The following is a 15644-nucleotide window of genomic DNA, read 5'->3' on the forward strand; positions in this document are numbered from 1 at the left end:
TAACATGAGATACGATAAAAAATTGGATAGTATATCTTATTCAATGTTTAGTTGATGATGGGATATGATATATGTTCAATCAAATATATGATAGGATAAGTGATGGATCACATTATTGGCATTCTATTCTATATCTCTTCTATATATTAATTTTAAGTTTATAGCAATGGAAATGATACCTTAGGGTATGGATTTCCTATCCGATAGAAAATGATATTCTAATTAAGTTTTATGTATATAAATAGCCTATCATATCCTTTTTCTTTACTAATCGTAATCATAGTACTTTAAGATATTATATCTATCAGATGTATATGATATTTTGAAATATACATATTTTATCGGTCCTATGTATCTTGTCATCCAAACGTGGTCATAATGCATTAGCATGATCATTAAGATTCAACTCTTCTATTCCACTTCTTCAAAAGGAGTTTATAGCTTCATCTTAGAATAATATTCCCATATGGTGATCACATGTAAAAAATATCATATAAAAACCCTAACTTTCATTAATCAGCTAATTTCTAACCAAAACATTGATAATTTGATATATAAATTTGGAATTCATCAGTTCATTCTACAACTTGGAATACACTTGAGGGCTAAACCCTAGATAAAATTTCCCGGTTGGTAACTCCTCAGGTGGAAGCAAGGCCAACCTAGCGCCGATACTGGCAGCAGCGTCGGCAGTATGATTACCTTTACCACCTGTCATGGTGGTCTGAGTGAAGCCTGGGCAGAAGCAGTTCACACTCAAGCCACACCCCTTGTATCTCTTTGCTAAAACCCTTGAGTATGCATTGAGGGCAAGTTTTGACACTGCATAGTCTGTCCATATCTCCGGCCACCCTTGGTTCTTCCATGTCCCGGTCTTCACATTCTCTAGAAACATGCTAACAATGCGATCAATCTGATCCTTGGAGAGTTTTTCTTCATCTAGTAGTATCTCTTTTATGTTAGGGTTTTTCAGCTTCTGCATGCATGCATGGAGAGTTAATCAACAACATTAGTTTCAGGTTAATTCATGGAAAATGACCAATGAATGAATTGTAATGAAGAAGAGCATTAGGGTTTTTCTTCATGTGATAGTAACTATTGAATTAGTATTAGGGTTTTTCAGCTTCTACATGTTTGCATGGAAAATCATCATTAGCATCAAGTTGATTAAAAATGGAAATGAGCTATCAATGTGTTATAAAAGATGAAATATATTAAGTTAAATTATCGTAATTTTACAAAATAAGGCAAATTCGAGCATATTAGGGTTTATCGATCTTCATCTAATTATGGTTTACCCAATATGGAACCTATTTTATGTTAAGATGGAAAAAACCATTGTTAGTACTCAAGTCGATTAATAGAAAAGCATTATTATACTTACGTTCAATAATCCAAGTCTCGAGCTAATATTAAGAATGCGGCTAACAGAAGACGAGCGACGAAACATGGGCAAAAGCGCCTCAATTAGCATCTTGGGTCCATAATAATTAGTCTTAATCACTACTTCAGCATGCTCGACTGAATTTTCATTGATGTTATTGAATGATACTCCTGCATTGTTCACCTGAAAAATAATATTTGAATCACAAATTTTGTGATTAGTTAATAGAAATTATAAAATATATACTTTAATTAACCAATTAAGACATTTATAAAGAGGTTTTTGGTGAAGTGAGGACCCAAAAACTGTTCTAGGGTTCCTCATTCAAATAAGCATATAAAATTTACCTTTAAAACAAAGCTTTCTATGTTCAAAAGAGGCAATTTTCAGATGATTTTTACTTTGGTTTTCAAGCTAAAACAATCCCTAAATTTTTGTCATTGTTTAAGAGGCTTCAAAGTTTAAAATGGCTGTTTGGTGAGATAGAAAATTATTTCTAATACAGCTGTCCTAGTGAAGAGTATAACTATCCTAGTTTCTATTCACAAATAATTAAATCAATCAAACTAGAAAATTTCTTCAAGATTTATAGCATTGGAGGATTTGGGGTTTCAACAATTATATTATTGAAAACCCTCTCCTTGTCCTTTCCCAATAATAATACGTATGTCCATGTTTTCAAGGCCCTATTAAAAAATTAGGGATTTGGTGGACTGCTGACTGGTTTCCTAAATAGGAAAGATTCTCCTCATGATCTAAATTGTTGGAAGGACTAGGGTTTTCAATTACCATTATAAAAATTCAACATTTTAAAATTTATTTTCCCCTTGAATCCCAAAGAATATAGAAGAAAAAAAATGTTTAAATTTAATAAATTTTTATACCATGATTTTAAAAACTTAAAAATGTATTATAATTTTTTTCTTGATAATTTTCATCATTTTTTATTTTTTTTTCTCCTTATTTTTCACCAAAAAAAAAAGTCAAACAAAAAAATTTTTTCTTTATATTTTTTTCCATTTTTGTTTTATTCTTGGAAAGTTTAACAAAAAAAACAAATGAGAGAAGAAAATAGAGAAAAAAAGGTATGAAATCAATAACTTAATTTTGCATCTCTCTTAAAACCCATTTGTAAAATGATTTGAAAATACATAAATTTGTGACTAAGTTTTTTATATCTTACTTTTTTTTTTTCCTTTTTCCATAATAAACCAATTGAGAATCCCTTACTAATTTTCCTTTCCCTGGTGGTTTCAGGATCCAAACATGGCCTTATTCATTGTTCCAATGGGAACCAACATTATTTAAAAACTCTATTTGATCTTGCAATGCAGCAACATCAATGAAACATATGTCCTATGAAGAACAAAAAAAGAGAGAAAATTAACTGTAAATGCATGTATAGAAATGCTAAATTGCATGTGAGAGACTGATAATTTTATAATCTTCTCCAGCCGGCAACATTCATGTGCTGATCATCAAAAATATTAACTGAAAGCCACAAAAAACTATGCAGAAAATGATTTTATTTGCGGTATGTATGATCATATATAGATATATATATGCAACTGGGCATTTGATTATGAGGTTCATGGAGAGAGAGAGAGAGAGAGAGAGAGAGAGAGAGATGTTTGTGGAGGGTATACTCACAAGAATGTCTAGTTTTCTGAAGGAGTGTTGGAACCAAGAGGCAAAGGTTTGGATGGAATCAGGGTTTGAAACGTCTAGGAGGGAGAAATGGACATGGAGTCCTTGGGCTGCGAGTGATTGGAGGGCTTTGAGGCCTCTGGCTTCGTCTCTTGCGGTGAGGATTACAGTTAGTCCTGATTCTGCAAGCCTTTTTACGAGTGCGAAGCCGATGCCCTTGTTTGCGCCTGTGACGATGGCCACTGTGTCCTTGCTCCACCACCTGCATGCCCCATGCAAAGGCTAGTGTGTAAGAGATAGAGAGAGCAAAGGAGAGGGAGAGAGAGAGAGAGAGAGAGAGAAAGAGAAGAGATCAAGTGAGGGGTCAATGTGTTTTTATTGAGTGGGAGAGAGTAGGGCTGTCAAAGTATTTTTGTTTGGGGGGTGGGGGGTGAAAGAGAGGGGGGAGGAGGGAGAGGAAGAGAGGGGGGGAAAGGAGGGAAAGGGGAGAGAGAGTTATGTATCTTCACATTCCATTGCAGTTAAGGAGATGATGAAGGGGGAGAGAGACACAGAGAAATAGAGAGAGAGCTCCACATCTTCTGATTCCATTGCAGCTAAGGAAATGATTAAATGGAGAGAGAGATGCTAGGTTACCTTGTTGAAGAAAGGCAAGGAGAAGAAAATGAGGGCTTCATATCTTTTGATTAAGGAGTGATAGAAAGGGGATAAGAGAGATAGATAGAAAGGTACATAGATAGATGGAAAGAGAGGCTAAAACTTGTTGAAGACAGGGAAGGAGGAGAGAATGAAGCCTCTATTCTATATCTTCTGGTTCCATTGCAATAAAGAAAATGATAGAAGAGAAAGAGAGAGAGGTCTTTATTTTCTGATTCTATTGCAACGAAGGAAATGGTAGTAGGGAGGGAGAGAGGAAGAGAGAGAGAGAGAGAGAGAAAAGCGAGCTTACCTTGTAGAAAGAAGCGGGGGAGGAAAGAAAGGAGGCTCCACATCTTTTGATTCCATCGAAGTTAAGCCACAATATCACAACTTTGGCTAACAAGAGAGATCACCTCCCAACCAATATATATACAAATACACCAAATAAACAAAACCCCAAATGCGGAGGTCCTCACATTAAATATCAATGGCGTGCTCCTCCGTTCTCATAAAAAACCCACGCTTTGAACTTCACAAACAACAAAAAAAATAAACTAAGAGAAATTACCTGGTAGGTAATTAATATATGCATACTCATACACATGCTTATTCATCACCAATCCATGTGATATATATAGATTTAGAATCATCCCCATCCTACGTACACATTAGGCATCACCGCCTCGTCAACTCTGGTTGACATCAACATATATAATTCTTCCATTCAAACCCACCTAACTGGAAAATTTTTTCTTTGAAGGCTACAAGTAAGGATTTTTCTTCGACGAATCGCATTCTTCTAGATATGACAGAAGTATTTTATTGAGGAATTCATGAAGCTTGAATCTTGATCAGTACCTTAGAAAAGTGGGCGTTTGGAAGTCAAGAAGGTGTACATATTTGGTAGCTTTGTGTGTTGGTATGGAGAAGGGGCTATCTGTTAAATGGGTTAATTAATTTCTTCTAGTTTTGTGGAACTTGAAAGGCAGATTCATGGCTCCCTGTGTATGGTCTTTAGGCCCTTTAGTCAACCACTCACCAAAGGCATTGTGAAAGAGCATATTGGACATTGTTGAAGTTGTGGAATTGAAATCATATAGCATGCATAGTGTCAACACAATGAATGTCGTCTTTATGGAATTGATGAAACCATGGTGTGTTTGTTTGGTTTCTTAAGAGGTTTAGGGTTTTGAGTTTAGAAGTTTTATATAAAAAAATTTTATTTTATTTTATAAGTAATAGAAGTTTTATCTATTTTTTTTTATCTTTTTATTGAAATTTAGGATTTCAAATTTAAGATATTCTATTTTTTAAAATGTTTTTATTGTGTTTGACATTTAGTCACCCCTTTCGATGTTTAAAAAGTTCTCCCAAACAAGGCTTAAGCCTCAAAAAGTGAGAAACCCAAGCTCCAATATAACTTTGGTTATAACCAAGAAATTGAAATCAAACTAATCTCATTCTTTGCCCATCATTTCCCTATCTAGCAATTAATGATTTAAGCCCACCAAACGGCGGTCTTTTTTGGACTTGCACATGAGTCCAATAAATAAAAAGATAGACAACGATGAAATTGAAACCCAAAAAACAAAGTTTCAATACCATATATGCCCAACACTTCACCACCGACGACTTTTCTTTTGACTTATACACAGATTCACATGGATTCAATGAAAGGGAAAATAGACAAACCATGATATTCAAACTAAAAAGCAAGGCTTTTGGTTCCATATTAATCATAGTGGACCAACAATATGTATCAATTGTTGACATGAGCTATAAGCATACCACCCCACCTCACTTTTTTGGACTTGCACATGGATCCAGTAAATGAGAAAACAGACTAATGATGAAGTTCAAACTCAAAAACAAGGCTCTGGTAGACCAAGACTACATGTCAGTCAGTAGTATCAACTTTTTAGGGTCCAATAAGAATATGATTAATTCCATGTACATTTTTTTTCCCCTATAGACATGGAACTGATGATGCTTTTCATGTTTGGAATCCACACAGTGAGTGGTTTTGGTCATGCCTAAAAAGCTAGACATAAACTATAAGAAAACTACTTGAATATATTATTTCTTTTTCCCTCTTTGCAGAGCTAGACATAAACCAACCAACCAGTTATTCTAAAAGCTCAACCCACAACTTTCTTTGTGAGCCTAGAAGTCTAGAGTAGGGGGACCTCTTAACTTTCTTTTTGCTTTTTCAGTACTTGTGTGTTTGTCCAAAAGCTAGGATTAAACAATGTGATTAACGACATGTGACGATAGTCATAGAGAAATACACAATGTGAACATATAAGCCGCAAAACTAAGTGATTAGCTGGTCCCTGTAATCTAAACCAATGCCCTTTCTTACCTTTGCTTCAAGGGTTGGAGGTTGGATTCCCTCCTGGCATGGCCAATTCTGTTTGGTAAGCTAGAAAAATGAAATCAAGAAAATGGGCAGGTTGATGCTTCTAACAAATGCTTAGTATGCAGTTTCAATGGGCATATTGTCCTAAAGAAGAATAGAGTTTGTTTGAAGAAAGAAAAAAACCCGAATTCTGTTGAGATATTCAAACATAAATAGCAAGTTCTCTCATTTATGGCCATGGACTCAGTTTCTTGATTTACATCAACCAACTTTAAAAAGGAAGGTACATCTTCTGGTTGTGGGATACAGTACAACATAAATTCATCCAGTCAGAGAACTGATCCAGTTTATCCATAAACAGAAGAAAAATAAGCACAAAAATGTCGATCCATCCATCCATCAATGAAATGAAATACACCCAGAGGATGAGAAAAAAAAAATGACGATGTTTCACAATAAGTAACTCAGAGAAAAAAGGACCTCAAGGCTCAGGTTGCATTTTCTCACATTCATCTCGAATTGTTTGGAAAAGAGCAGTGGAGAGGTACCGTTCACCAAAGCTTGGGAAGACAACCTGGAAGCATTCAAAATTTTTAAACAAGTTAAATGTAAGAAAATGAGAACAGAAGTCACTAAAGATTATTATTTTAAGCAAAAGATGGCATCAGCCATATCAGTTGCCATTGGTGCTAACTTGCAAAAGAGAAACAAAGACGTCAAAGAAAATTCCTATAGTTTGTTAGTGCTGATTCGAGCAATTGGCTTTTTCTATTCCTCACGTCAAGACAGTTCAAGAAGCCTGATGTTTGTGAGAAGATGGTTGTTGGAACCCACTAGAATGCTTTAACAAAGTTGCACATGATCATATATTTTTTCTTTTTCCCCCTTTGCAGAGCAAGTCAGTAGGAACCCCATCACAAAACTATGGCTGCTTTGAGGAATGCCAGTCAATCAAACGAAAACAGAGGGTGAAAAACCATCCACAAGCCATTCATCACTTTGACTAATTTATAAAAAAGACAAGGTTGAACCAGCTCTTCCAATAGGTTTGTTTAGAACTGCTCATCATAACTTCATAACAGCCACTAGAAGTGTGGGGTATGGCCCAAAATGTCATACCATCCAAAAAATAAACAGTTTGGTTTGGCCCATCAGCATTATAGAGTTCTTGTTAGGTAAATTTCAACCAAAGCAGATTCAGTTAAACCTACTGTCTGTTTCATGCATAAATAAAACTACAAACACATGTTCAGACTTCAGCGGTACCTATGCACTAGATATTGGTGACATTCTAAGATCACAAGTGTTAACCCAGCAAACTCAAAAGGATCAAATTCTGAAATGGAAGATTCAGCTTTTGGAATCTAGACATGTTCAACTCGTGAATGGTTTTAAACAAGGAAATCTGGCCAGCAATTAAACCTTCCCAAATAACCAATAAGTGTTGGACTGCCCACAAATGAATAAATAAATAATAACAATAAAATAATGGTTCCATACAGGAATAAACTGATATTTGGAGTTCAGCAATGCGACTGCATGGCTTTTTCTTCATTTTTTTACGCATAATTTATATGCCAACAGGAATAATGATTCCACTCAGGAATTGGCTAAGTGAGCATTACAATTCATTGTAAAGACAAATGAAAGCACCTACCGCAATAAGCTTTCCTGCATTCTCAGGTCTTTTTCCAACCTTCATTGCAGCTGCAGCTGCTGCTCCAGAAGAAATTCCCACCTTTAAAGAAATTAGAATCCAAAGAATCCATGTAAGAGGGAGAGTATTTGTTCATACAAAAAATAAAGAATAATAGAATTTTATTGGAGGAAATCCAAAGGGAAAAGGAGAAAAAATTTAGTGAAATTTGATAACTAATATATTACGGCAACACCATGCCCCTAGTTCCCATCATTTTGATTGTGCAAACTACTCATCATCTGGACAATCCAATCAAAGATCCATCAGATGGGATAAGCGTTTTTGCTAAATTCAAATAACAAGTCATCTAAATCTCTAGTTCAATTATTCAGTTCTATATATATCTCTAGTTTTATTGTTTTGCTTTGTTATGCTGATCACAGAACAGACACATGTGGCTACCAGGGAATTCATAACTACTACATTTGCTGCTGAATATTGCCACTGAAAGTGCCAAATCAGTTGCTAATCTCTTTTTTTTTTTTCTTTCGGCTCTATTTCTCTAGCTTCAAAATACGCTTCTATTTCCAGCTATTTTAGTGTGTGCACATGTATGCAGAATGGGATTATACATAAACACTTGACTCATTCTTTCCCTCAACTCAAATTTTATAACATTTAATCAGCACTAACCAACAAGCCTTCCTGGAGTGCTAATTGTTTTGCAGTTTCAACAGCTTCATCACTGGATATCTGTGAAATCAACAACTTGTTAGAACTGAGAAAAACACACGCACACATACATATAACAGGGTTAATTGCATGATATATTTTACGCTATGTACATGCAATGTCCAAGTATCCCCCACTAAATGCAAAGGCAGGCCTTGTTCCACTGGATTTCCAGATTAAATATCAGGCCAAAGAGGCATCAAAGCAATTGAGCTAAGTAATGTTGCTCAAAGATCACCATAGCAGCAAACAATACTCGAGTCTGTTCATCAATCAAACCAAAGGCAATCTACAAAAAAAAAACTGGTTTCTTTTGTGTGGTGTAATTAATTTTTCTTGATACTTGATTCTTTTGGGTCACTTATGCATTGATTTACAAATTAATGAGGAAAGCAAAGTTAGGTTCCCCACAACTTTATAATTTATTTTTAAATAAGCACTTTTTAGTTTGTCTGTACTTGTTAACAAGCAAAGTTTCATAAGAAAATAACTTGTACCAATCCTTGTTGGATTCATATGAGTTTCATTCAGCAATCATAATGCAAATATATTGTGTAGAATGTCACATACAACATACATTAAACATCTTCCGAGGTGTACAGGAAAATCTATGAGGCTACCACTCAGTCTAGCTTAAGCATTTTGACAACTCGCTCCATGTGAAAACAACAGAGTGTAAATGATGAGACAAAAATTAGAGTGATTGGAAAGATCCATTGATGGTCTCAACTATTGACATGGGCAATAACGCATCTAGCAAAAGTATGGAAGAATAGTCAAATTTATGCATGTGCTAGGGATATGAGCATATCTAATCTGATCAAATGGGATATATTATGATACATAACTTTCAAATTAGTTCATGGGAGTAGCACCAATGTATCAGACAATGCTAAGATCAAGATCTCGATTAGGCTTCAAAACTCAACAAGCTACAACCATTATGATTATTACACATAGATGCAGGATTAGAAAAACCCTATGATAATAAATTCAAATGGAAAAAAAAAAATAGGTTTTATAAAGGCCGAGTGACTAGGAATTCAAACTAGGATAGTTTCCAAAGATACGCGGAGGCTCAAACTTCAATGACACAGTAAGACAAAAGGGAACAAAACAATAAATTATAAGGAGGAAACAAGACTTAGACCTCTATGACTTCATCGACCACATCCTGATCCAAATTTGAGGGTACAAAACCAGCTCCAATTCCCTGAATCTTGTGAGGACCTGCATTTTAAAGGGTTGATAAAAATTACTGAAACTTCAAATGAATAAAGACTTAAAGAAACATTATCTTAAAACTGAAATGGGGCAAGAAAGTTTGTCTTTTATCATACCAGGCTTTCCACCGGAAAGAATGTTGCTCTCTAAAGGTTCCACACCAATAACCTAATATATCACAAAGTCAGAAAACCCAAATTCAAATGAAAAGAAATGCCAAAAGATGCAAACCATTCTTTATAAAACATTTTCCCTGCAAGACAAAACCCTCAATACTTGGATTTGCTTATATGGGAATGTTATTTCAGACTTTGGTCTGTAAGTAGCTGGCATGAACATGGGGACAAATATCATGCATAGTTTAGCCATTGTTAATAGGAAAACAGTTACCTTGATGTTAGGGTTTTGTTTTTTAAGGAACTTCCCAACCCCAGAAATGGTTCCACCGGTTCCAATCCCGGCAATAAAAATATCCACCTTGCCTCTTGTATCTTCCCAGATCTCTGGACCAGTTGTTTGATAGTGTACCTGCATGAATACTTTTAATTTAAATCCAAATCCATTAACCTAAAAACGCTCTCTTCTCCTAACTATACCCACTACAGAATTAAAAAATTGGGAAAAGAAAAAACATTGTCCACCGTGCAACCTTGTCTCGGGTCATAATCACATGACCACATAGGAGATTCCTAGGCCAAAACTTTTTCCTAACAGGTTGGTCGTCATTTAAAACAAAGAAAAATTTTAGGAAAAATGTTGAAAAATCAGATCTAAATTAAGGCATCTCTAAGCAACACCCTCCAGACAAAGGGTTAAACTCATGCATTTCTATGGAGCCATCATCTGCAATGTGATTTTCCTGCATTCCTGAGGTATCATGTTTACTTTTCTCTTCCCTCGAAGAAAATGTTGTACCATTGTACTTCCTCTACTGAATATTCAATTTCAAATAGAAAACAATTTCCTTTCATAAGATACAATCTCAAAATGCGTAAACTACAGCATTGCAGGAAAAATATTCACCATTTCACATACTTGAGGTCAGACATGGTTCCCTGCATCGTTGACAAGAGTATTGTTGTCTTTTTCAGTTGGTATATACCAAACCACATCCACAAGGTTGCAACAGAAAACAACTTTGACTGAATAGAACTCAAACCTACAATAAACCTAGGAGGGACAATATAGGAGTACAGAATCGTCACCACAAACCTTAGGATTTGCTGGATTGTCAAATTGCTGAAGCATGTAAGCATTTGGTGTGCTCTTCAAAATCTCTTCAGCTTTTTGAACAGCTCCTTTCATGCCCTTAGCCGGATCAGTTAAAACAAGTTCAGCTCCAAATGCTTTTAAGAGAACCCTTCTTTCCATACTCATTGATGCTGGCATTGTCAATATGAGTTTATATCCTTTTGAAGCAGCTATAAATGCGAGACCAATGCCCGTGTTTCCACTTGTAGGTTCCACCAGAGTACTCTAGAAAATACAGAAGAGGAAGAAGCTCTGTCAGCATGACCAACAGACTATACAAAAATAACTACATGAACTTGCATTTTCAAGGGCCAGTCCACAAGAATTAAATCAACAAAACCAATCAAAACAGAGATGTATAAAGGTCAAGTATTATAATACCAATCTAAAAAAAGAACCATAAATTTTAATGAAAACAATGAAAAAAATACAGAAACCTGCTCAAGTATTATATTACCAGATAGATTTGAAGTGTCTAATTAACAACTAGATGGTTTAGTACACCATCAATATTAGAAACTAGGCCAAGCTTTAGTTTCTACAACAGGTCACTTCTGTGTCTTCAACTTCAAATTGTGCACAAGGAACCATATCATCAGCCAAACCCATTTAACTCATGTGAAACCACTAGCAATGTCTGGGCCATCACTTCACATATTATATAATTTGTAAGTAGAAATTGTTTAGAGAATAGTTAAAAAGCTAGCTGCAAACCAGGAATGAAGAAATATACGAAGATAATTAGTATGAGAAAACAATTATTGAGGCCAAGGAGCATGCAATTTATGATAAAGAGCATGTATTTGGGACTACCACTCTGCAACAGGATAAAGCTCGTATCCTACCCTTGATTGATGCCAGCACCCAAAATCAAGGCCAGAAGATACATCACACATCAAAGATGCTGATTAGGATGTAACCTGGCAGAAAAACATTACAGTAGCAACATTTTGATCTGCACTAGGCCTTCTTAAGTAGAAAAAAAGTCCTATCCAATAGTTTTAATGCACCAGTAAAGTTTAAAATTTTTTTTTTTTGATAATTAAGAAACGCAAAAAGCGCATATGAGTACACAGGCCGTATACAAGGAGAATCAAACAAAAACAAAAAAGAGGGTACAAAAAAGTACTCCTCCCTCACCCACAACCCAACCAATCTATGAAATCAACCAAGTGTGAATATCCTCCATCTATATACACCCAAAGCCAGACAAAGAAATTGTTAAGAAAAATATTTTTTAGCCGTTGATCTAACAATTCCTCACAATCAAAGTATCTCTTATTTCTTTCCTTCCAAATCATCCAAAAAATACAAGGAGCAGCTCTCCAAGCCTTAATACGTCTTCTATCTGCAAAAGAACCATGTCACCTTGGGAGAGTCTCCCTAACCAACTCAGATATAACCCACCGAATACCAAAAATGGAGAACACCAGCTGCCATAAAAGTCTTGCCTTATTCCAATGGAGATCACCATGCACCAGTAAGGTTTAAATTAACATGGCTGTCCAATGGAACAGCTACCTTTTTCCAAAAGAATATTCCAAAATTTGAGACAAAACTTCTAAAAGCGGCACAATGTGAAGGCATTGAATATTTCAACTTCACAGTACACAATAAAGGTACATGGTTATTTCTACCATTTGTTTACCTTTCCGGGTGTTATAGCTCCTCTCTGTTCAGCATCAGCTATCATACTGTAACCGATCCTGGAACCAAATATCAGAAAAGTTGATGAGGACATTAAACATCTCATTCAAGCTGCATCCAGCCATTTTTGGCACAAAAATAAAAACATTAGTTTAAAATATGCACATTTCATATGGATCTGAAATTATCTATGCCTCACTTCAACATCTTGTTTCTGAGCTACAGATTTGAAATCTGGGGTACTGGGTTCCTTAATCAGTATGAACTGAAAATTTGGCCCATAGAATGCATAGAACCAGCTCCTACATGGAACCTACTTCAGAGATTGCATCTGCCAGAACCCAGCATGATGAGCTGATTATGGACAAACTGATACGAGAACTTCCTCACCTGTCCTTGACACTGCAACATGGCTCCATGATCTCCAGCTTGGCAGCAATGTTTGCAACGGACCCCTTTACAATATTATTCAGGTACACCATCGGTGTTTTCCCTATAAGCTGTGTCACAGAGCAACCAATAAAATAAGTAAACCAGAAATTTAAATATGTTTTGTCGAGTAACAGAATATCAACAGCAAACAAAAGGCATGGAGATAAAAAGAAAAGCAACAAATGCAGCTTTGATCCCTAACAGGCCATGGTTCTTGGTGACATGGCAAATTAAGAGAATGTGGATCGAATCCTGGCTCATGACCAAAAAATAAACCCACTGCCCCTCCTTTTCAATCAAGCTCGGAAATCTGGGTGGGTTGGCTGACCATGCTTTCAGAATGTAACCTAATATCTTAATTTAGTTGACAGCAACTCTTTATTACCTTAGATGATGTGAATCACAAAAACTCAGAGACCAAGTTTCAACATATTCCCATGCCAAGAACATGAATATATAACATTCTACAATATGCAAGACTAATTATATAAATTATAGGATATCATAATTGCTACAAAACATCCTCTGATTTTGAAATTTGCCCCTTTAACATCAAATTTCTGAAAAATATTTTGCATTAACTGAGTGGTACCACTAGAGAGAGTTTTACCCAACTGTTTAAAAGTTCAAGGTCCAGCTTGTCATTATAATTGAACCCCATACATTGCTATAGTCAGTGCATGAGTTGACCTCAGCAACAAATATAGGAATAGCAACAGGACTGTTGAAATGCGTAAAATAAAACTATTATAATTTCATATTTTCAGCTTCTAAATGTAAAACTTTTGAAATTCAAGTAATCACTATCAAATTCCCTAGTAAGAAAAATAACTTGTTTCTCAATTCTGATGAATTATTCAAAAAATAAGAGGTTCAACCCCTCACTTGAGCCTGCATCAAGAATTCGAATGAAGTAGTACAAAATCAAATACCTCTGTGTATAAGAAGATCTTAATATTATCCATCCATTAATTGAAACCCAAAAGTTGACATAAGAACCAACCTTATCAACAACTTGTATAATTTGCAAAAGGATGAAGATTGTCAAATTCCTATGTCATACAAATTCTGGCAACATCACACTCAATCAGACATGGTCAAATTTCAAGTACATAAGAAGAATCCAATCAGTAATTCCCATAAACTATTCTAAGAAAAACACTCAACTTTTCCCCTCATAAAAATCTTCATCCAAAAAGGACAAAAAAAAAAATCAAGAAAAACAACAATAAAGACAACTTGATATTTTCTACAACTGATCCTGAAAATCAGTTCGATTTCACCATCATCCACAGACAACAAAAATTTCAAAATCCACCAATGCACACTCAAATTCCCAAGGTAAAAAAATTGACTCAGTTTCTAAAAACACTGGGAAGCATTCACCTGAGTAGTAACGTATTCACCAATGTTGAGAACTTCAATATCAGTTTGTAAGAAAAAGGATACAATTAGTAATTCCCATAAACCATTCCAATAAAACTGGTTGTTTATCACCTGATTAATACATCTTCATCCAAGAAAGAAAACCAAACCAAGAAGTCAAACTTGACAACTCCACAAACTATTAAAAAAAACACCTCAATTTCACCTATGGCAAAATTGACTATAAATCTCAAAATTAACAAATCCACACTCAAATTCTCAAGAAAACAAAAACGCCCAACTTCGTAAATTTTTTAAAACTTTCACCTGAGTGACATCTTCTATAATGTTGGGACCTTCAATATCAATGAGGTTATAACCCAGAGAATTCTAGTAAAATCGACCAAATTAAGAATTCCCAGAAACCATTCTAAGAGCACTCAATTCAATATCTGTTTGTTATAACCCACAGAATTCTAGGAAAAACGACCCAATTAGGAATTCCCAGAAACTACTCTCAGAGCACTCAATTACTTCACCTGATCAACATAAACAATAACAGCAGCAAAAACCATCTTGATAAAACCAAAAATTACCCCAAAAAAAAAAAAATCCCAGTTCAAAATTGGCAAATCCCCACTCAAATTCCCAAGAAAACAAAAACGACCCAATTCGTAGAACCCCGAAACCACTCACCTGAGTGACATCTTCAGCAATGTTGAGGCCTTCAACGTCGGTTTGGGGTTTGACAGACACTGCCTTACACACAACTGAGAAAGAGACCTTCCCACGCTGATTGTTCTTCAAATTCAGAGATAACGGGTTGACCCGCAACTGTTGGCTGACCCGACTTCCTGTACGAACCTTGGAGTTGCAGAAATTGGTCGACGGATTGATCAGAGAAGCCATTGACTTGTGGGGTGCTGAGGGAGAAACACAGCACCGTACACAGCAGCCACAAATCAGAACTTTTTTTCTTTTCGTTTTTTGGATATTTCCGGGGCTACTTCTAGAAGAAAAAATGATTAATTACAGGCCCTCTGTATCTGGACTCATTATTGGTCCATGTAGCATTAAAAACAACGAAATCAATAAAAATAAATCGAACAAATTAATTTAATTTTCAATAATTATAAATTTTGATTTTTCAAACTTTTAAAAAAAATTGATTTTATCCATTCAATTTTCAGTTTTCTTTGGATCCGATATTCTATAATATTTTTATTTTTCATTTCTTGTGATTGATAATTATTATTAATATTTAATGATTTTTTATTTATTATTATATATTTTATTGTATATTCTATTAAATTAATTTATTAATA

At 35.2% G+C, this 15644-nt stretch overlaps 2 protein-coding genes across 4 annotated transcripts; both read right to left on the reverse strand.

Annotated features, from left to right (window-relative positions):
* Window positions 1-524: 524 nt before the first annotated feature.
* LOC100264726 ((+)-neomenthol dehydrogenase) lies at window positions 525-4817 on the reverse strand. Of its 2 annotated transcripts, none has more exons than XM_010652415.3 (4): window positions 3981-4817; window positions 3035-3293; window positions 1385-1567; window positions 525-976 (listed from the first exon to the last, which is right to left on the reverse strand). In XM_010652415.3, the coding sequence occupies exons 1-4, from the start codon at window positions 4034-4036 to the stop codon at window positions 581-583; spliced, it is 894 nt and encodes a 297-aa protein (XP_010650717.1). In that variant the 5' UTR covers window positions 4037-4817; the 3' UTR covers window positions 525-580. The 2 variants fall into 2 exon arrangements, with proteins under 2 accessions (XP_010650717.1, XP_010650718.1); XM_010652416.3 differs by lacking the exon at window positions 3981-4817 and adding an exon at window positions 3668-3959.
* Window positions 4818-6228: 1411 nt separating this feature from the next.
* On the reverse strand, window positions 6229-15381 carry LOC100233046 (cysteine synthase, chloroplastic/chromoplastic). Of its 2 annotated transcripts, none has more exons than XM_002277449.4 (10): window positions 15016-15381; window positions 12913-13022; window positions 12524-12581; window positions 10837-11100; window positions 10015-10152; window positions 9741-9792; window positions 9551-9630; window positions 8362-8421; window positions 7687-7767; window positions 6229-6603 (listed from the first exon to the last, which is right to left on the reverse strand). In XM_002277449.4, the coding sequence occupies exons 1-10, from the start codon at window positions 15226-15228 to the stop codon at window positions 6511-6513; spliced, it is 1149 nt and encodes a 382-aa protein (XP_002277485.1). In that variant the 5' UTR covers window positions 15229-15381; the 3' UTR covers window positions 6229-6510. The 2 variants fall into 2 exon arrangements, with proteins under 2 accessions (XP_002277485.1, XP_059593192.1); XM_059737209.1 differs by lacking the exon at window positions 15016-15381 and adding an exon at window positions 14647-14655.
* Window positions 15382-15644: the final 263 nt, after the last annotated feature.

The sequence above is a fragment of the Vitis vinifera genome, chromosome 5 (genome assembly GCF_030704535.1).
Source record: "Vitis vinifera cultivar Pinot Noir 40024 chromosome 5, ASM3070453v1".
Taxonomy (NCBI): Eukaryota; Viridiplantae; Streptophyta; class Magnoliopsida; order Vitales; family Vitaceae; genus Vitis; species Vitis vinifera.